The sequence below is a fragment of the Aedes aegypti genome, chromosome 1 (genome assembly GCF_002204515.2).
Source record: "Aedes aegypti strain LVP_AGWG chromosome 1, AaegL5.0 Primary Assembly, whole genome shotgun sequence".
In the NCBI taxonomy this organism is placed as follows: domain Eukaryota; kingdom Metazoa; phylum Arthropoda; class Insecta; order Diptera; family Culicidae; genus Aedes; species Aedes aegypti.
This window is the reverse complement of record NC_035107.1, coordinates 9,209,979-9,232,082: the sequence shown is the minus strand read 5'-3', so window position 1 is coordinate 9,232,082 and position 22,104 is coordinate 9,209,979. Positions and strand designations below refer to the sequence as shown.

Below are 22,104 nucleotides of genomic sequence, written 5' to 3'. Positions count from 1 at the left end.
CGATACGGCAACTCTTTGTGTAATCAATATCTCACACCTCTTTCATACAGTGAAGAAAAAAGAGCAAAGGGACGTTGAATTTGTTTCAACTACTGACTACTTTTGAGTCAATTTGTCAACTTTGTAATCCGTTTTTTTAATGATAGGTCGATAAACCTTACAATCTCAACAGTATAATTCGCTTAATGTTTAGTAGACGCATTTTCCATGGCTTTATTGGATTATTTAAACAGACTCGAAAATTCTGGTTGAATGCTACATTGATTATAACAAAAGCAAGTTGATAATAATTTGTATGTAGATAGTTGAAGTTGCAATCTTGGTCTGTCTAGAATAACAACACAGTCACAGAAAAAGTACTTTATTTATTAGCGCTGTGGAAGCATTTTCTTCCAAAGGTTATCAACCAAATCCCTAGGTCAAATACTTTTCAACTCTTCAAACTAAATGAGCCATCCCAAAATTATCTAATGCAGTTGTAAGAATGCGACAAAATGGCATTACAACACAGCACATTTTAAGGATTAGAATGACTCTCTTGAATTGGAAAATTCTGTTAGTGTGTTAATCGCAAAAACAACTTCAAACGTGAAAGGAATTAATTCCAGCATAAAGTCACTTCAGCTCGTAGCCACTATTGGCATGGATTAGCTGCTATCCATTGTACTTCATTTACCTGAAAAAGGATTATTCAATTGCTAGAAATAGGAAAACATATTTCAAATTTCGAGATCCTGAAAACAAAGGCGAACAAATCTGAGATTACATCGTCAACAATTTATTTTTTCACTTGCACGAGGCTTGCTTCGATCGAACTATAAAAAATATAGTGCAGACAAGAAATGTCAGGAAAAAAGCTGGATAGACCTCTATACCACTTACAAGATCGTTCAACACACCACTCAACTCCCTTCTGATCCGTTATTCCGACTACTTCTTCTTAGTTATTATTATTATTATTTTTCTTCTTGGTATTGCGTCCCCACTGCTATCCAGCTTATTATTCTAAGAGCACATCCACAGTTATCACATCCACAGTTATCAATTGAGAAAATTTTGATCTTCCGAATGGATTGGGATGTCGTTGATTTTATACGAATGTTTCCAAACCAGTGCTGCAAACATTCGACATTTTTCGCGACGTTCGTTTCGCTTACATGGTCAGCAGTGAAATCTCTCATTTTTCAAACACAGCACGAGCGGTAGAATTAACATCGAGAAACACAAAAACTGTGAAACGAATGTCGTCTGACACGATGACACTTTAATAAACCATGAATCTTGCATAGATTTCGGCCATGTCCGATCATAAAGGACTAGAATTAAACTAGAACTTAACTTGTCGAGTCTAGTACACGACACTGAAGACGGCCTTACAGTTGAGGTCGAAATACGCGTATCTGTCAAAGGATACTAACTCTAGTGGAATCAAATGGTATAGTACTAAATCGGTTTTTTCATCTACTTATTTATACACAGCTCAATTCTCTATCGATTCACATCGACAGACTTGTTAAAAGTTTTTTGCAAAAGTTTTTACAACGCTTCGAACATCTCTTGTCAATGTGACTATTGTCGGCAGCCTCACTCTCATCGGCAGCTTTCCCATAAGAACTGCAGGCGAACTTTTTCGGCAGCTCCAAATCAGCCGCATTTTGGAGCGTGTTCAAATGAATTGATGACATCTCTGGCGATATTGTTTGTTCAGTCTCGGAAATCTCGTCAGTGAGAAGCTGACAGAACAAATAGGCATCTGAATATTTTCATTGGTGTGATTTTATACAAAAATACTTTGTATTTGGCATTTGAAATTTGATTGCCGATAATAGTCAAATGGTGCCGAAGGCGTAAGTCTCCCGAAATCATTAAAAATTGAATTTCGGGAATTTTCCCAATAATTTTTGAAAACTTGTGGAAAAAATAATATTGTTTCATAAATGTTTATGAGTGTGACACAAACTAACGTTAAATAAAAACCTTGAGGTGAAATCTTAGTGGATGCTATTCATCGGGTCATCTAAAGCAGAACAACACTGCAACACCCGAAACCTGCAGCACACCAAGTCATCCACACTGCAGTTCCGCATTGCCATCTCTATCAGAAACGAAAACGCGTCACCCACTATGAGGAACAGAGTCTCTTCGCCGCCATGCTTCCTTCCGTTCGCAATCCACGAACCCGGCATCTGGTGGTAGCTTCCGTGAACTCGTTCCAGCCCGAAATAAATTAACCGCTCTCCGACAGTGCGGAGATTTTCCGAAACAAAGCAAGGTGCTTCTCCGATTCACCCCTCGACGTCGCTTCACCGCCTACTACTCACCAAAAAGTCGGCGCATATCTATAGCAGTCATTGCCAAGTTCACCTCTGCGATCTCCTTCAGTGGGCGCGATTCTCGAGGGAGAGATAGATCAAGATCAGATCCACACGCAAAGAACCACCACCTCGCGGATCTGAATGAATCACAACATCGAGCGGCACGGCACGTAGGGCAAAAAATTCATGTCCGACAAGGAAGGGGGATGGGCTTGGCGACAAGATGCAATTAAGATTTGACCGTCGCCAATTTCCTGGCTCCTTTTTAATCCCTCCGCATGGAGCAAAGGGACGTGCTTCCCCGAAGGATATTCCCGTTTTCCGACGACGACGATGGCGATGACTAGGCCGAAAACCGAGCTAGTTGTAGTAGGCGCTGACAGCGCAATGAATATTCATCAAGTATCGTTTCCCGGCTCCCATGATGAACCGGGTTCCAAAACGGAACATCTTCTTTCTGTAGGGTGCGAGTAAATAAATATGTCATAACTTTTCCAACGGCTCCATCGTGGGACGGAAGGCCAGCCTAATGCGGGCAGCATCTAATTACCGGCAATTTCTTCTCCGGCTTGTTGTCTGCTCAACTCGAACCAAACATCATCGTTACACGCCGCCGCCGCTGCCCTGGTGAGCTGGTTAGGCCCGTGGGACACACGGGGGATATAATGTAATCAGTTCGGATGAATATACGGCTGGGCTGATGTCTTTCCCTTTTTTTCCCAGTTGGGATAGATATTTTTTTTTCGGTGATAGAAAACGACGAGAAATGAGATTGTTATCTGCGTGTAATGCATAAGCCCAATGATGTCAACATCGTGGTAAGGGTTGAGTCTGACAAGCAAAGCCTGCTTAGATGAAGTACGCTTCTGAAGAGAATTGAGGGTTATTAATCTAATTATGATTCAAAAGATCGTTTCCAATGGATGAACAAGCGGCGATTGAAAGGTGAAGGTTGTATTACGACGAGCCGCGGAACAGTAGTGAGAATTATGTATACAAGATAGAAGTCTCCTAATCCCTACCAGAAATTTCAAAGTAATCTGGGAATTTTTTCAAGATTATGTTAATAAAAACTATCTATATACTGGGAACCTCGTTTCCGGATTTCGTGGGGTCTGTCCGAAGGTCATTTGAGACATTTTCATAATTATTTTGCACGGACTAAACAAAACTACAGTATTTGTAACTGAATCATAAACCTTCATTATATTCCAACTCATTTGAAACAATTCTGACCGGTTTCGGGTTCCCTGGAACCGGTTCCTGGAGCATCAGTTGTAGACCAAAATTTGATCAGCACATGCGATACATCAATCTTCAAGATTTCACAACAGAAGTATAATATAATGCATATTTTGTAATTGTATGCAACACAGACTGCAAGTACTTCCGGAATACCCTAGAATGGATTTCGAAACCCTGGAAAAGGACGTTAATCCGATGATTGCAAAACCTATCATGCGACACGATGCATACCCAATGATTCCTTGTAACATACGATCAATTACAAGTAGACTGGACTCGGAAAAAATGAGACACGCAAAAATGATACCCAAAAAATTCATTTTAAATCGGATACTTCCCAAATTTTCAGGGATTAATTAACTATGTTTTGAAATAATTGAATTGGTATATTCATTAGATGTCCAACCCCAAGCTGTATGCTCGTACATTTTTCTTAACATTGAGATCTTGGATGAGGCTTTGCCCATCTTTCTTACACAATTTCTCCCAGTTTGCCTTTAAAACTTTCAACTTCTTCTTCATTATCGCCCAACACATTTCGAACGGACGAAGTTCTGGTGTATCTGGCGGGTTGGCCTCTTTCGTACCAATTCATTACAGGCTTGACGTAATGGCACGAAGCGAGGTTCGGCCAGAACAGCGTGGGACCACGGTGAGAGCGGAGGAAGGGCAACACGCGCTTCTGCAAGCATTCCTCCGCACACGCAGATCGTCAGCCACAACAGGTTTTTCTTCGCGAATTTGTCTATCATTCTCTTCCGGAACTTTTCCGGAACCTCCATGCGGGACGTACCGACAAAAAACTCGAGGCCGTGGTTGGTGTCCGCCTTGATGTTTGATTAGTCGTCCATGACTAGCCACTCACGATACAGCTTCCGCGCACGCAATTTGGCCACCGTGTTTTGCTTGTCAACCCGGTTTGGCACCTTCCTGACGTAGCCCATCCCGCTTCATGGTCTGCTGGACGAACCACTTCGACAAATTGACTCTTTTGCCCACATCTCGGGTGAAAAGGTTCTGTTTACTCTTAAAGTACTGCCTTATCTTCCGCGCCTATTCTGGGTATTCCGTTTTCGGTTTTCGGCAGCTTCCAGCGCGATGGTCTTGGTATCCTCGAACATCTCCACAACGCGGGACACGGTAGAATGGTGGATTCCAAGCCTTTTGCCTATCCATCTGTGCGTCTGACCAGGATTATCAATCAGATTTGCTGGCGTAAAACATCTTGTTTCGAATGCATCTTGAAAGCTACTTGACAGATCGCGATAAAGTGTTGTACACAAAAACATAACACTCTAAACAATTGTTATCTAAGTTTCATCAATTTTTACCCACGCGATAAAAAAGTTACACCCAAAATAAAGTGTCGCCTTTCTTCCGAGTCCAATTTTTACGTGTGTGCAGTTGTACCAAAATTTTATTGAAATCGACTGAAAATTATGGAAATTAGAGCAAAAAGATCACGAAAATGTTGTTGTGAAAATAGGTCAGGGACGCCATCTGTTAGAAAGGCATTGGTGATCTAACGCAAAGCTAAAATGCTCTTCTAGAATAGGGATTAAATAGTGCATCCTAATCAACATTTCTGGTGATAACTTTGGAAGAAAAATCAACACAATCATTTATCTGACAAGATTTTTGCAATCTAAGGCACAGACACCCAGACAATTTGAAACACTTTCGTAACCTAACCTCACTTTTGATCGCCAATATATGCGCCTTTACTGCAGGTACATGTATGCGCCTTAAATGCTACCAAAATGCAGGTTTTGGCCCGATATACGGCTGCTTGAATGGTTGTCGAAAAATATAACGTCTAGAACGTTACGTCTCACGTGAGGTAAAACAAAACTCATATCTTTCTCCTTCTTCCTTCGTTCGTAACTGTTCTTGTCTTCGTGTCACATCGCTGGTGCCTTTATTCTAATGGCGTTTTCGTTTTTAGGAACTGGGTCGGTGATCAACACATAAACTGTGGGTTGAAACTGTGATTCAGAACGGGTTGCGCCAGTTCCAACCTAGGTTCAAAAACGAATTTGACATAAGATGATTTGTTGATATGTCCTACTCGTCATTTTGTTAACCCTCTGGGATTCGAGCCTACGATCCCTGAGTGTCGATTGGTGGTGCGATGATCGTGATTTCAATGCTGCACTTGAACTTTGCTTCTACAGGATTTCATTCCTGCTTCACAAACATTTGTTGCTTAGGTGATCGAATGAAATAGGGTAATTTTCGGCTTCGGCACCTTTAGACTACTATCGGTACACCAATGAAAACATTCAGATGATTCTTTGTTTTGTCAGCTTTCCACTGATGCGATTTCCGAGACTGAAAAAACAATTTCGCCAAAGATGTGATCAATTCAAACGAATTCGCCTTAAAACGCAGCTGATTCGGAGCTGCCGATGAGATTCGTCTGCAGTTCTTATGGGAAAGCTGCCGAAGAAAACGAGGCAGCCGACAATATAGTCACACTGACAAGAGCTGTTCGAAGCGTTGTAAAACCGTTTCCAAAAAGCTTTTAACAATTCCCAGACAACCAGAATGTACGTATAATCAAATCACCTTTTGCGTTATGCGACGCTTGTATGAGCAAAGTTTCACGTATAAGATGTCGCGAAAGTGCCTTATACGTGCGAAAATGGAGGCGATATACGTACATATTTTATATGATGAAACATCCCGCATAGAAAAATACAATTTGCCTTAGTTTCCAAACAATAAGCTGCATGTAATTGATACGGTTAAAATATCACAAACTGTTGCATTTATGTCGAACATTTTGACACCTCAAACTCTAAACAATAAATAACGTTTTATCAAAGCCATTGAAAATTGTTACAATTTAGTATTTTGTTCTTACATTGTTGAATGATATGAAGTTCAAAGTCGTGAGAAACAGTTACAACATAAATCTACCTTGTTTTTGTTTCTTTTTGTGCAACACAAACACATGAATATATAACTATAAACTACTTTTAAGCAACAGTTTGGCAAACAGTTGAAGCGATACACGCTAGAAAATTTACACCGTGATAAAATTCACAGTATATTTTATAGAAGTTCCATATTTTGAAGAAAAAAATTAGATTTCTCCTCACCCTTGATAGCAATACTAAAACAAGCGCTGCTATTTTGTTTTTTTTTTTAAGATGTAAAATCCTTAAAAAAAAACACAAAAATAACTACTGTGCACTGAGAAAAATCTACACGTCAAGGTCGTGTGTTTTACTTATAGATTTGCGCAATGAGGAAAACCACATGATTTGAGTGTGGTAGCCATATGGATTTCATCATTGATTTCATGGTATAATAATATGTATATCAACATTAGGTTGTCATGTGAAACAAACATGAATTTCCAAATATTAAATCATGAAAACCAACTGATTTGCTTATTGAATTCGAAATGTAGTAGCTTTAGATAGTCATGTGTGATAGAACATAAATGTCAAGGGACTGAAAGAAGAAATTTTGTAGAAAAACTTTTGCTCCCCAAAATATGGATCCAAGGCTCCTCTGCTTGTCGCAAGCTCTCTTGATTTTTTTTCAAACCCGTGAGCCAGTAACAAGCGGGGCGCCGCAAATCCATAATTTGGGAAGCCAGGGATAAGCATATTCCATTTTTTTCGAAACTGAAAGCCAGGAAAATCTGTTAGTGGAATCCGATTTTTCTACTAAACTATACATTATAATCAATGTTTTCTTATGGAAAGGTAGAACTCTCGTATATCGGTCAACTTCACTAATAAAAGAAAAATCGAATTCACAAATTTTCATCTAACACTTTCAGCTTCAAAATTTGCTTCTTCTCTTTGGAAGCATGATGATGACTCGTTCGACACGAGGTCCAACCGCAATTCAGTTCACTATGCATCCCATGGGTTGATCACAAACAATTTAGAAGCTTTGAACATGGAAATCGATAGCATAGCTCATGGATTTCATCATAACAATCTCATTGCGCAAATCAATGAATCGACCAACTTGAACATGATGATTATGACACAAGATAACCATAAGCAAAACACACTGAATCCGTGTTGAAGTGATGATCTATGCGTTCATAGGTTGACACATACGAATCTGAAGCGAAAGCTTCGGGAACTTATGTGGAAAAAATATGGAATCCCTGTTGTCGGTTGATGAATCAATCCATGAAGCAAAACACAGGAATTTAATGTGTAACACATACGAAGTTTGCAAGAAAATCATAGCAAATCGATATGGACGTTCATGAATCGATCCATAATTTTAAACACACAGATCGAGCGTGTGGATTTTTATCAGTGTGTAATTTTTTTATCATACACTCTGTTGAATTTTCCATGCGTGTTTGTTTTCACGCTGTCTGAAAAATAGAAAAATAAAAAACGTCGCGAGTTCGTTATTTCTGCTCCTGCTAGTTTATATTTAGTAGTTTTTTTCTTTGAAATGAAAAACATACCGTGTTATTAGAACCGGATTCGGAAGTGCTGGTAAGTAATCTGATCCCAAGTTTGATCCCATGAATCATCATGTAATGTGCATCTGTTTGTTTCTCTCCAGAAAACAGCTGCCGTTTTTGCTTCGGTCGGAACGGTGATAAGCGGAAGAACCGGGACGGAATGATGATGATGCCGCGCAGCTTGGATTGCAACTTATCAAACCAGTGTCCCGAGTGATAACAAGTTATTCGTGACCAATCGTAATTCCATAGGTTTTAATTAAAACTAAGTTTTTCCACACTTATTTACTTGTTTCATTGCCTCTTCTAAGAAATATCCCCGTTCTTTTTTAAATGGTATAAATGTAATAGAACAGTTCAGCATACGTTTAAAATACCATAAAGTTTACAATTACACATACATTATTTGATTTCAATAAATAAATATGGTTTAACAATTTCTCAACTGTTTGCCCAACATTAGATTTGGCAAAAAATGGATGGTTTACCCACCCTTTGGCAAACCATCCACGACAAATTTTGTTCGAGAAAATCGTCGTTTTTGAATGGTTACATAACTTAACCGCCTATTCCCCACATTGTTATTTGCCCATTTACCATTTACCGAACTGTAAAAGTCGTTTGCGGTAGTGTCGGTTTATTGTTATTTTGGATGTTACAGGAAACAGGTTAGATATTGTCTTTAGTGGTTATGGATAGTTTGGTAAATTGTACCAGTACGGTTCTGGTTTATGCGGGATAACATTCAATGCGGGTGTGTAGATTTTCTTGCGAATTAGTATGTACTCTTATGCGACTTAATTTATGATAACAAAGTTTTTTTGACAGCTGCTACGGATTGATCCGACTTACTTTGTATCATTATACGGGACGAAACGGAATGTACATATGGACTCATGATATAGCGTTCTATGCGATCAAACGATTTCATCCACCATGCAGTGCGGGAGTGATGCAGTTTGTACAAATAAATGACTTTGTTCGTATACTGCTATGCGACTTCTGGTTGTTTGGGTTATGTCCGTATGGATCATAGAGGATTGAGCAACGCATAAATGTAAACAGACAAACACGTAATTTGTCAGCTGATGACCGAGAAAATTGCAAACGGAGCGAGGCATCGGTATAGACTGCCGAGAATACGTAAATTCCCCTAGGTATTGCAAAAAAAAGGCATTAACGTGACACTCGGCATACCTTTTCCTGTCATTCAAAAGAATCGTTGGCCATCGAGAAAGTTGACAGTTTGGAAACTTACGAAAACATTCGCCTCTCTTAGCAGTTTCGTGGCAGCATACAAGCATTTGAGATGCTCGGAAATCAAAACATGTTGTGCATTTTGAATGTTGATTAACAGTATAAAGATTTAAATTCAAATTTGAATGGCAGTGCTTTTGCTGTTTTGTCACCTGGGAACTTCTAACTCACAGTTTCCCAACCTTGGTAGACACGGAAAACAGATCGCTGATAAATGCACATCCCAGCGAGCTTTTTACACGGTAGTGGTTCTAACGAACCAAGAGCAACTTGTAGGACAAAAACCCAAATCAGGAGGAGTACGGAGGCGTTCGAACCAGGGTTGAAGCATCCTGTTCTGATCAAATTTGAAGCACTTGTGTCAAACTTAAAATGAAGAGAAGCTTCATAACAATATCGCAGGTAGTCCTCGATAAGTCGCACAGGGCTGTATACATCATTTTTCAGTAGGTTCTATCCAGCTTTTTACGAGCGATAATGTCTACCGAAAACTGGATCGCTTTCTGGTAGGGATCAAACGATGTGTTTGTCTTGCACTGATCCCTACCAGAATGCGAGCCTGACTGTGGAATCCAACAGCGCTTTTAAAAAGTGCCTTAATGCCTGTTTAAAAAATAATCCTTAGAAAAATGTTGCAAGTAATGTATTAAAAAACCTCTTGGATTCCTTCTTCTTCTTATTGAAAAACTTGTTTGTCGTAGAAGTTAATCAAAAACTCTTGTAACATGCTTGTAACGGGCTCTCGCCTTTTTACGATATTTTTGGACTAAATTCAGATTTTTTTCGATTGAGGTCCATAATTGTAATATTTTCTTTGACATCCTCATAGCATAGAGGTCTTCAAATAATCAGGGAGTACTAAGTTTTAGTATTTTGAGCCTTCAAAACACAAAAGGATACCATAAAGCATCAGAATGATCATATTGATCTCTGTTGGTTGACACCAAACCACAGAGAAACAGACGTAACACTTAGAACAAATTTCGATAAAAATCATAGTCGCGAGAACATATACGCCCAATGCTAAAATCGGTGTGTTTGGCCGATCGGCCAACAGGTGGCGGTAGTGTGTAAACGTCAAACACGAACAAAAACGACGCAAGCGCTGCGGGTGGTGAGTTGGCCACCTACCATTTATTCAAATCGACCGTTAAAAAGGTGGTCGATGGACATCGATGAGAGTGTGACGTCTGTTTGTCTGTGACCAAACTAACAGATTAATAGAATTGAACTAAAAATGCAGACATCATATGAACCAGTGTGAACTCTGTGGAACATGAAGAAAGGATATTACTAATGGATTTGATGGTGCACAATGGCCAAATAGTCGAAAGAATCTCTGATCATATATTTCACAGTTCAAAAAATCTGTCAGGATATGCTTGAAGAAGTTTTTGCTTGTTTTACATTTTTAAGTCTGTAGATTTAGTTTTCAAATTTAGACCATTTTAAACCAATAGTTATTATGGCCAATGCGATAAACTGAAAACTAAATAATGACGCTATCACAAGAAGGCTCATTTCATTTTCGTTTAAACATATGAAGAAACTTTTTGTTGAAATTCAGATGAATTTTTTGGTAGACCGTAAATAATTTGTAGTAGAATTCTGAGAAAAATGGTGTACAATTTTATGAAGAACTGTATTCTAACTCCATAAATTAGCAGATGAAACACATCAATGTGAGATTGAACCTCATTTCATAAGAGAAACATTCAAACAACTTCCAAGACCTACTCTGATCCTAGGCTCTGGAAGCACTCCGACCGCACACCGCATCGCCTACTAGGTATGCGATGCACCAATCATAATCGCACGTCACATCGCGTCGCCAACGGGAGGAAAAAGATGAATGACGACGACATGCTATCACACACGTTGCTCCAATTTTCCGAAAATGAACTTGTTCACATGTCGGAAAACTTTGCCGTTGCTGGCTGCTGTCATCACGGCAGAAGACCCTCTCCAACCAAACCGACAGAGGGATGATTTATCTCGATAATTAACTTAGCTAGCCAGCCTAGCATCCTCCTGCAAGTGTGTGTGTTTGTCAAAAAGGGACAAGTCCAAAAACAAGCCCTGACAGAAGGATGATTCATAATTTTTGCTACTTTCTAGCGGGTTCTGGAAAAAAACTGCTACAGGTCTGACTTCTTTTGATGCCTTCCCGAGTAGAAAATGTGATGCGAAGGGAACATCTTCAAATTATGTAGCTCTAAAGTACTTGGAATCGATTAGCAAATATCTAATTCGTCGTCTTAAACCGGGTATCGAATGTCCAAAGCACAGCCCACTCGGATGTGCATTTTCCTCGCATTCGGTTTTACTCGGGTATCCATCGGCATCATAAACCAAGCAACACTGCTCGCCGATGGGCATAGATTGCGAAACACGACGATATTGACTGAAAGAGGAGGGAGTGCAATTTCGCTTCCCAAAACCTAACTGACACACGTGTGTGCAAGCAAGCAACCAAGTGTGTGATCCGCAAATTGAGTCGACAGCTTATCTTCCACCCTCCCCCCGAAAAACTTCGCACCGGAGGGGCCAACTTGAAAGGGAAAAGGATAAGACAAGTCATCTCAAGACTAACACGGATATGATTTACATCGTTGACGAAGGAACAAGTAGAAGACGAGCCCAGTCGTTGAGAATGTGTACTTTTTATGCAGCAGATTTACTGGCCGGCGACAAAAGTCGTGATGGTTTCGGAGCTTCTTCGTGGCACCACTTTAATGCCATGTCATATACACTTTATGATAGCGGGGTCATATCTCGTTTACTTTATCGCGAATTTAACGGCTCTCGGAAAATGACGGCTTAAGTTCGTTACGGTTATTAAAAGTTGAGCACTTGTGCAGAGCGTTTCTGTCTACTTGCTCGCAACATGACTTGCAATCAATCTTCCAAGCAACTGAAAGTATCGTCTTGCGTTCAATCCCAAACTTGCATACAACTTGAAACTGTACTAAAACTTTCTCTCAATGCTTCTCCTTCCTCAGCACCCATGTATGAGAGCGATCAGACTGACTTAGAGAGCTATGGCGAATCGGCGGGATGTTACTATAACTACAATCACTACAGCGAGGGCGATCGGATCATGACGAACGAACCCTGCCTGAACTGTACCTGCCACGATCGCATGCTCATGTGCTACCTGCGGGTGTGTCCCTTCACCAAGGCGATCGGCCAGGACTGTACAATCGAGAAACGCGAAGATCAGTGCTGCCCGGTGATCACCTGCCCCGAAGTGGAAGTTCAACTGGTCGACCACCAAACGACAGCCGGACCCGATGCTGCTGGCAGCACGGCCGTTGGTTCCCCAGATCAGTACGGTTGTACCATCGAGAATCGATTCTATCCGGAAGGAGCTCAAGTATGGAACCACGCGATCATCCGCTATGAACCGTCCTAATCTCGTTGTTCTTATTCACAGGTGCCATCTAACCCCCACAAGCCTTGCGAACTGTGCTACTGTATCCGTAACATGACCACCTGTGTCATGCAGGAGTGTACGCTACACATTGATGGATGCCAGCCGATCTACAACAAGGGCGTCTGTTGCCCAGTAAGATACGATTGCGGTAAGTTACCCAAAGTTCTGAATCTCCTGATGAACCTTCTAACCTGGCATTCTTTTCTCCACCGCAGATCACGATAGGGACGAACCGATGCAATTGGAAGATGAAATGACTACTACCGTACGCCCGACGCCTGGCTTCATCCTGACGACCACGATGTCTCCGGCCACCTCGACGGACTGTGTCCACAACGGAGAAATGTACGCCGATGGTGCCATGATTATTACCGACAAACCATGCGAACACTGCTACTGCATGCGCGGAGACATCGTGTGCGCCGTCCAAGAATGCGGAACTCCACTAGAGAACGAAGGCAAAAACTGCACAGCACTTCCGCCAGCACCAGGACAGTGCTGCCCGGATACGTACATGTGCGACGGAGGAATGGATGCCGCTACCACGCTCCGACCGGAATCCGACGACCTAGTCACCGAACACGCCGAAGCCGCCACAACCGTGAAGGCCAAGCCCAGCAGCGACGAATCTGCCAGTGTACCGGCCGATGATGATGAAGATGCCCTCCATCCCGGAGCCATGGTCGATGATAAGTCCGAAAGCGAAGAGGAAACCAGTATCGAAATGGAACCAGTGCCTCACGCTGACGATGACGACGAAAGCGCCGAAGATGAAGAACAGCAACATCACGAAGCTCCAGAGGCGCCAATCGCCGATGAGAAACCAACCACTAGTCAACCAAGCCAAGCCGACGAAAAGGAAGCCACTACTCAAACCGCTGTTCAAGACGAGAAGGCACCAGAAGCTGAATCCGATGACGTCGCCGCTGCTGAAGAACACGAAGAAGAACCAAAGGCCACGACAGCTGCAGCTCCAGTAGCCGACGCCAAGCCCGAATCCGAGAAGGACAACGAAGTCGAAGAACAACCCGCGGTCAGCCACGACATGCAAGAACAATCGCTCACGACCGAACTTCCAGCCGAGCCAGAGAAGGATCTCCTAGCACCGACAGTTTCCTCCGCCGACGACGAATCCCCATCATACACTACCATGGCATCGCCGAAGGATGAAGATGAAGCTCAAGCCGAAACTACCACCGCATTTGCCTTCACTGCTAGCGACGACGACGTCGGTCAGACAACCGAAAGCCGCACATACCTGCCACCCTTCCGGGACTCGGAAACCACCACCATTCGTATCGACTCGGATGAACCAGCATTCGCCACCACCATGGCACCAGCCGCCGCCGATGAAACCGTCGAATCCGACGACAAACCCGAAAGCCTCGCTCCGGAATCCGACAAACCTGAGTCCCTGGCCACAACGATGAAGGCCATCGAATCCACCACCCTCACCAAGGAACCGGCACACAAATCCGAAGACAATGCCCCAGAACAGGACTTCATCGAGTTGCCACCGGCCGAGATTGTTACCGAACTGCCACCAATCCCAACGACCGCCCGCATTCCGGAGATGCCCACCGAAGAAGTCATGACTCAATCACCACCGGAAGCCGACTCGCACATGAAGGACGAAGAAATGAGCACCTCTGCCCCTACCGCAGCCGATGTCGCCGCTCCAGCTGAAGAAGAGAAGGACATCCCAGCCGCCGTTGATATGGACGAGCCAGTCGAGATGAACACCGTCATTCCATCCAGCGACGCCAAGCAGCCAATGGAACCCGAACAAGATACCCCCGACAAGATGTTCCCAGAGGCTATCCCCGGAGAAGGCGACTGCTTGGTTGATGGAGTAACATACAAGAACAACGCTCTGATTCCAGCGAACAACAAGTGCCAAGTTGCATGCAAGTGCACCAACAGTATTGTGCAATGCGAAATGGTACAGTGCGCTACTGCCCCATCTAACGACTGCGCTCCAGTGCCAGCTGCTCCTGGTGAGTGCTGCCCAACGTACAAGTGCAACGCTGTAGAACAAGACGAAAGCGCCCCAGAATCCGACAGCGAAGCCTCCGTGTCCGAAGAAGCCAAGAAGCCTACCGAAAGCGCTTCCACTGAAAGTTCCTCATCTTCCGATGACACCACCGAAGAATCCAAGGAAGAAGACGAACAATCGGAGAGCGACTCAACTTCCGACGACAGCGACGAAGAGGAAGAATCGAACCAAGTTGAAGATCAAGGCAAGGTCACTACTCGACGTCCAGCGGTTGTTACACCAGCCAAGTCCGAAGAACAGGATCAACCATCCGAGAGCGATTCCGAGTCGGACAGTGAGGCTGACTCTGACGAAGACGACGAACCAGTCAAGGTCACATCTGCTCGCCCAGCTTATGCTGAACCCAAGCCAGAATCTACCACCACGGCCAAGGTCACCGACGACGAAACCGGACAAGAGAAGGTCACATCTGCGCCAGCTATGGATGAAGTCGTTCCAACTGAAGGTCAGGCCGTCGAAAAGGAACCTGAACACGATGACGAAAAACTGCCTGCCGAGCCGGTTGAAGCTGACAAAGAACAAGACGAACCGACTATGGCGGCCGCCCCAACTACCAGTGCACCCGCTGCTGACGAAGAAGCCCTCACCACCATGGCTGCCGTTGCTGCCGACGTCGCTGCTGAAGAAGAACAACCATCGGTTGCTCCAGTTGCTGACGATATGGTCGAACCAGAAGAACCCGCTGCTCATGATGAAACCACCACACCTCAAGCCGTTGAACAAGCTGACGAGAAGGAAGTCGAACCAGTTGAACAAGACGCCGTCGAGCCATCCAAGCCCGAAGAAGACATGCCAGTTGAACCAGTCGCTGCCACCACAATGGCATCCGAGAAGGACGCAGAACAAGATGCGCCAGCAGCCACCACGACCTCGCCAGTCGCTCAAGACGAGGAAGTTCCAGCTGAAGCTACCACCACCAAACCTGCTGTTGCATTGGACGAAGAACCCAAACCAGAAGAGGACGAACAACAGAAAGTGGAAGATTCTCCAGCTACTACCGCCGTGCCTGTTGAAGCTGCTGCTGACGATGTTGCTGTTCCTACCGAGAAGGAAATGGATGCCACCGAAAAACCAGAAGCCGAAGCTCCAGTGATGCCTGCTAAGAAACCAGAATACGACGACAGCATCCACTTCCCAGAAGACGACGAACCAGAACACGATGAAGTTCAAACGGAACAGAAACCGGTTGCACCAACTGACTCGACCGAAGAGGAACAACCAATCGAGCATGACGACAGCATTCACTTCCCTGTCGATGAGGAAGAAGAAAAGCCAATCTTTACGCCAACAGTCGCAGAACATGAAGAAGATGACGAACACAAGCCAGTCGATGACCACGTTCCAGGACATGTTGAAGAACACGAACCAGCAACGACACAATCGGCTGCCGAAGAAGAAGCAACTACTTCCAAGGCCGTTGAGGACGCCACAACTGCCAAGGCACCAGCTCAAATGGACAGTGGACTGGACGAAAAGATTGAAGAAGAAGAAGAAAAGCCAATGGAACCAACACGCGATGAAGTGATGACGACCAGTGCACCAGCAGCTCACGATGACGAGAAGCAGCCAATGGACGATGAAGTGGCAGCAACCACTACTGCACCAGTGAGCCAGGATTCCATTGCTCCCGAAATGCCTCCAGAGGAAGTCCACACTCAGATGCCACTTGAGTCCGACGATCAGATCAAGGAACATGACGAAGCTACTCAAGCTGCTCCGGCAGAAAAGGAACCAGAGGTAGAAACCGATGCTAACGTAAGCTCCGAAGAAGAACAGGAACACGTCCCGGTGAGCCAAGATGCCGGTGCAGAAGATGACGGAAGCACCGAAGACGCCGTCGTTCATGAGGTTCCAGCCCCGACGTCGGATGAGGAAGAGGAAGAGGAAGTTAAGCCAGTTGCAGCCGATGAACAAAAACCAGCTGAAGATGAAAAGAAACCGGTCGCTGCTGCTGACGATGAGAAGCCAGCTGAAGAGGACATGAAGCCAGTTGCTGCTGACGATGAGAAGCCAGCTGAAGACATGAAACCAATTGCTGCTGATGACATGAAGCCAGCTGAGGAAGAAATGAAGCCGGTTGCTGCCGATGATGAGAAGCCAGCTGAAGAAGAAGTCAAACCAGTTGCTGCCGATGATGAGAAGCCAACTGAAGAAGACATGAAGCCAATTGCCGCTGATGATGAGAAACCAGCTGAGGAAGAAATGAAGCCAGTTTCTGCCGATGATGAAAAGCCAGTTGCTGCTGATGATGAAAAACCAGCTGAAGAAGAAATGAAGCCAATTACTGCTGATGATGAGAAACCAGCTGAGGAAGAAATGAAACCAGTGGCTGCTGATGATGAGAAACCAGCTGAAGAAGAAATGAAACCAGTGGCTGCCGATGATGAGAAATCAACTGAAGAGGAAATGAAACCAGTTGCTGCCGATGATGAGAAACCAGCTGAAGAAGACATGAAGCCAGTTGCTGCTGACGACGAGCAATCAGCTGAAGAGGACATGAAGCCAATTGCTGCTGACGAGGAAAAGCCAGCTGAAGAAGAAAAGAAACCAATTGCTGCTGATGATGAGAAGCCAGCTGAAGAAGAAATGAAGCCAGTTTCTGCCGATGATGAGAAACCAGTTGCTGCTGATGATGACGAGCCAGCTGAAGAAATGAAACCAGTTGTTGCTGACGATGAGATGCCAGTTGAAGAAGAAATGAAGCCAATGGCTGCTGATGATGAAAAACCAGCTGGAGAAGACATGAAACCAGTTGCTGCTGATGACGAGAAACCAGCTGAAGAAGACATGAAGCCTGTTGCTGCTGATGATGAAAAGGTAACCGAAGAAGAGATGAAACCAGTGGCTGCTGATTCTGACAAACCAGCTGATGAAGACATTACACCAGTTGCTTCTGATGATGAGAAACCAGCTGATGAGGACATGAAGCCAATTACTGCTGATGATGAGAAGCCAGCTGAGGAAGACATGAAACCAGTTGCTGCTGATGATGAGAAACCAGCTGATGAAGACATGAAGCCAGTTGCTGCTGATGACGAGAAACCAGCTGAAGAAGACATGAAGCCTGTTGCTGCTGATGATGAGAAGCTAGCCGAAGAAGAAATGAAGCCAGTTTCTGCTGATGATGAAAAACCAGCTGAGGAAGAAATTAAGCCAGTTGCTGCCGACGATGAGAAACCAGCTGAAGAAGAAATGAAACCAATTGCCATCGACGACGAAAAACAAACTGAGGAAGAAATGAAGCCAATTGCTGCCGATGACAAGAAGCCAGCTGAAGAAATGGAACCTGTAATTGCTGACGATGAAAAGCCAGCTGAAGAAGACATGAAGCCAATTGCCTCCGATGATGAAAAGCCAGCTGAAGAAGAAATTAAGCCAATCGCTACTGACGATGAAAAGCCAACAGTTGCTGCCGACGATGAGAAACCAGCTGGAGAAGACATGAAACCAGTTGCTGCTGACGACGAGAAACCAGCTGAAGAGGACATGAAGCCAGTTGCTGCTGATGATGAAAAGGTAACTGAAGAAGAGATGAAACCAGTGGCTGCTGATTCTGACAAACCAGCTGATGAAGACATTACACCAGTTGCTTCTGATGATGAGAAACCTGCTGATGAGGACATGAAGCCAATTACTGCTGATGATGAGAAGCCAGCTGAGGAAGACATGAAGCCAGTTGCTGCTGATGACGAGAAACCAGCTGATGAAGACATGAAGCCAGTTGCTGCTGATGACGAGAAACCAGCTGAAGAAGACATGAAGCCTGTTGCTGCCGATGACGAGAAACCAGCAGAAGAAGAGATGAAGCCAATGGCTGCTGATGACGAAAGCAAGCCAGAAATGACTACAGCAATTGATGACGAGCAGAAACCAGTTTCTAGTGACGAAGAACAACCAGCTGTTGAGGAGCCAATTTCCTCCGATGATGACAAGTCTGCAGAAGAGACCCCAGTCGATGAACAGAAACCTGTGGCAGAAAGCGACCAAAAGCCTACCGAAATGGATGAAGAAGAAAAGACTCCAATGGAAGTTCAACCAACAGTTGCAAGCGACAGCAAACCAACTGAAACAGAAGAGGAGCAAAAACCAGAAAGTGATGAAACTGCTACAACTTCAGCTCCAACCGCCGATGAAGAACATAAGCCCGAAAGTGATGAAACTGCTACCATGGTTGCTCCTTCTGCCGATGAAGATAAACCAACAGAAGACAAACCAGTTGATGAAGTGGAATCCGATGAGGAAGAGCCAAAGGCTACAACAACTACTCCAATGAAACAAGACGATGAAGAAAAGGATGACGTGCAGCATGAACCAACTGTGATGACCGATGATGACGAATCGACTGAAGTGGCCGCTGAAGATGACAAGGAATCCGAAACGGCTGATGACAAGGCTCCAGCAATGGATGCCGATGAGGATCAAAAGGAATCTGATGACGTGGCACCTGTAACCACGCCAGCTGCTGATGACGAAGAGAAACCAGCTGAAGCTGATGAAGAACAGAAACCAACACCAGTTGAAGCTGACGAGGAACAGAAACCAACACCAGTTGAAGCTGTCGAGGAACAGAAACCAACACCAGTTGAAGCTGATGAAGAACAGAAACCAACACCAGCTGAAGCTGATGAAGAACAGAAACCAACACCAGCTGAAGCTGATGAAGAACAGAAACCAACACCAGCTGAAGCTGATGAAGAACAGAAACCAGAATCCGAAATCACTACTACAGCTTCGGCTAAGGATGAAGACATGAGCACTACTCGCAAGCCAGAAGCTGAAGCCGATGAAGCCAAACCAACTGAAATTCCAGTCAAGGTTGAAGAAGAGGTGTCTCACGACGGAGACGATGAACAGCAGCCAATCGCTCAGGATGACAAGGAATCAGGTGAAGTTGAAGAAGACGCGTCACTGGTGACGGAAGCTCCAGTCAAGGAAGCTGATGAACCACAAGCAGCAACAACTATTGCTTCGATCGCTCCAGAACAAGATGAGGAACAGAAACCAGTTGAAGATGACAAGAAACCAGAATTGGACGAAGCCGATAAGGAACCAACGGATGTCCCAGTGGAGCACGATGCAGAAGAACAGAAACCAGCTGTTGAACCTGTTGAGGCCGATGAAGAGGAGCCTGCTGCTACACGCATCCCAGAAGTGGAAGCTGATGAAGAAGAAAAACCAGCTGTGGCAGTTGAATCTGACGAGGAAGAAAAACCAGCATCCGCAACTGAATCAGACGAACAAACACCAGTAACCACAATGGCATCTGCAATGGATGTTGTCGAGGAAGACGAAAAGGTGAAACCAATGCCTTCGGCTGACGAAACCGAAAAGGATGAAATGACTCCAGTGGAAGCTGATGAAGCTGAAAAGCCTGTGTCAACCGATGCACCAGCAGTCGAAACGGAAAAGCCAGCAGTTTCTATGGACGAAGAAGAAGAAGAAGAGAAGCCAATTGAATCCGACGAAGAAGAACATAAACCAGCTGTGGAGCCAGTTCAAGCTGATGATGAAGAAGAGGAGAAACCAGCTCAGGAACCGGTTGACGCAGAGCATGATGAAGAAGAAAAGCCTGCTCAGGAACCAGTTGAAGCTGATGAAGAAGTCGCCGTCACAACTGCCAGCCCCGCTGCGGATGAAATGAAACCAGAGGTTGAGGAGGAGAAACCAACACTCTATAAGGAAGAAGAGCCCGCTACTGAAACGTCAGTGAAGGATGATGAGCAAGATAAACCAATTGACGTTGAAAGTGATGAAGAAGATAAACCAGCTGAAGCTACTACCGTTGAACAGGAACAACAACAGCCAACGACAATGGCTACACCTGAGAAGGAAGCTGACGAAGAGCAGAAACCGTTGATGCCGGTTGAATCTGATGAAGAAGATAAACCAGCACCGGAGGCTGATGACCAAACCAAGCCAAGCGAAGCCGATGAGGAAGCTAAGGCTACGGAAGCACCAATCAAGGAGGCTGATGAAGAGGACAAACCAGCTGAAGTGCAACCCACCGCTGATGAAGAACAGGAAGTCAAACCAACGCCCGCTTCAGATGAGGTGCAGACACCAGAGTTGGACGAAAAGATCGAAGAAGAGCCCGTTAAGTCTGATGATGCGGCACCAGCCACTACTGCAGCAACGTTGGCCGATGATTCTGAAAAGGAAAGCGATGAAACTGGAATGCCTACCGTCGACGAAGTTCCACAAACACCAGTTCAGCCAACTGAATCTGATGAAGAACAGCATGAAGAGGCAACGCCAGCCGCTACTCCTGCAGAAGAACCAAAACCAGTGGAAGCCGACGAAGAGCAAAAACCAGAAATGGCCGAGCCAGTTACTACTGCAGCTAGTGTTGCTGATGATGCCTCTGAGGAAGAGAAGGAAGTAACGCCAGCGGCCCCAGTCGCCGACGACAAGGAAGAAGAGGCGCCGGCACCAACTACTGCAGCTGCTCCAATGGAAATTGCCAAGGATGAGATCCAGACTACAATGGCTCCAGTCAAGGCTGATGAAATCGAGAAGGAACCTGAAAGCACAACAGTTGCGACCGCAGAAAGCACTTCTGCTGCAGCTGTGCCAGCATCTGATGAAGACAAGGAAGATGATCAGCCAATTGTCCCAGTTCAGAAACCAGCCGAAGAATCGCCAGTGGAAGCCGACGAAGAAGATGATCTGCAACAACAAGCCAAACCCGTGTTTGACGAGAAGGAAGACGATACTCAGAAACCAGTGACGCCTGGCTACGAAGATAGTTACCTCCCATCAAGCACCAAGAAACCAGAGACCGATTCTCCTGCTCCATCCTATGGACCACCTGGCGGCCAGCAATACGATCCAGGATACGGACACATGCCACCACACTACCCACCATCGTCCTACGAAGACGACTACACCGATGAGGAAGATCCAGCTTCGTTCGGACCAGGCACCTGCCGATACGGTGGCAAGCTGTACGTGTCCGCCCAGCAAATCCCACGGGAAGATCCGTGCGATTTCTGCTTCTGCTTCCGCAGCGACATCATCTGTTTGCAGCAGTCGTGTCCACCGCCAATCAGCGGCTGCCACGAGGAACCGATCAGCGGTTTCTGCTGTCCACGGTACGAGTGTCCCGTCTCGATGGCCACGGTGCTCAACGTTACGACCAGTACAACGACCACCACCACGACACTGCCGCCGCACTTCCTGTCGCACGCCTACAAGGGTTCGGTGACGAAGCGCGGCTGCCAGATCCAGGGCAAGGCCTATCAGGTCGGCGAAACGGTCGCGTCCGCGAGTGGACCTTGCATGCGATGCTTGTGAGTATTCTAAACTTTTTTTGATTCTAGATTGATGACTGAAATTTTCTTGCGAA

The 22,104-nt window shown here is 44.9% G+C and overlaps 1 protein-coding gene and 1 long non-coding RNA gene across 11 annotated transcripts in view; both read left to right on the top strand.

Moving 5' to 3' along the window:
• The window catches only part of LOC5579824 (microtubule-associated protein futsch), a 166,013-nt gene that overhangs the window by 140,464 nt on the left and 3,445 nt on the right, over nt 1-22,104 (top strand). For 9 of the 10 annotated variants that reach the window (XM_021838861.1, XM_021838853.1, XM_021838857.1 and 6 more), the window contains exons 4-6: nt 12,270-12,643; nt 12,704-12,851; nt 12,919-22,048. In XM_021838861.1, coding sequence (XP_021694553.1) covers nt 12,270-12,643; nt 12,704-12,851; nt 12,919-22,048 — 9,652 coding nt within the window. The remainder of the gene's footprint in view (nt 1-12,269; nt 12,644-12,703; nt 12,852-12,918; nt 22,049-22,104) is intronic. The other variant, XM_021838863.1, reaches the window with a different exon arrangement.
• LOC110674734 lies at nt 7,935-8,363 on the top strand. Its single transcript, XR_002499146.1, has 2 exons — nt 7,935-8,041; nt 8,112-8,363. It is a non-coding gene; the product is annotated as an uncharacterized LOC110674734 (long non-coding RNA).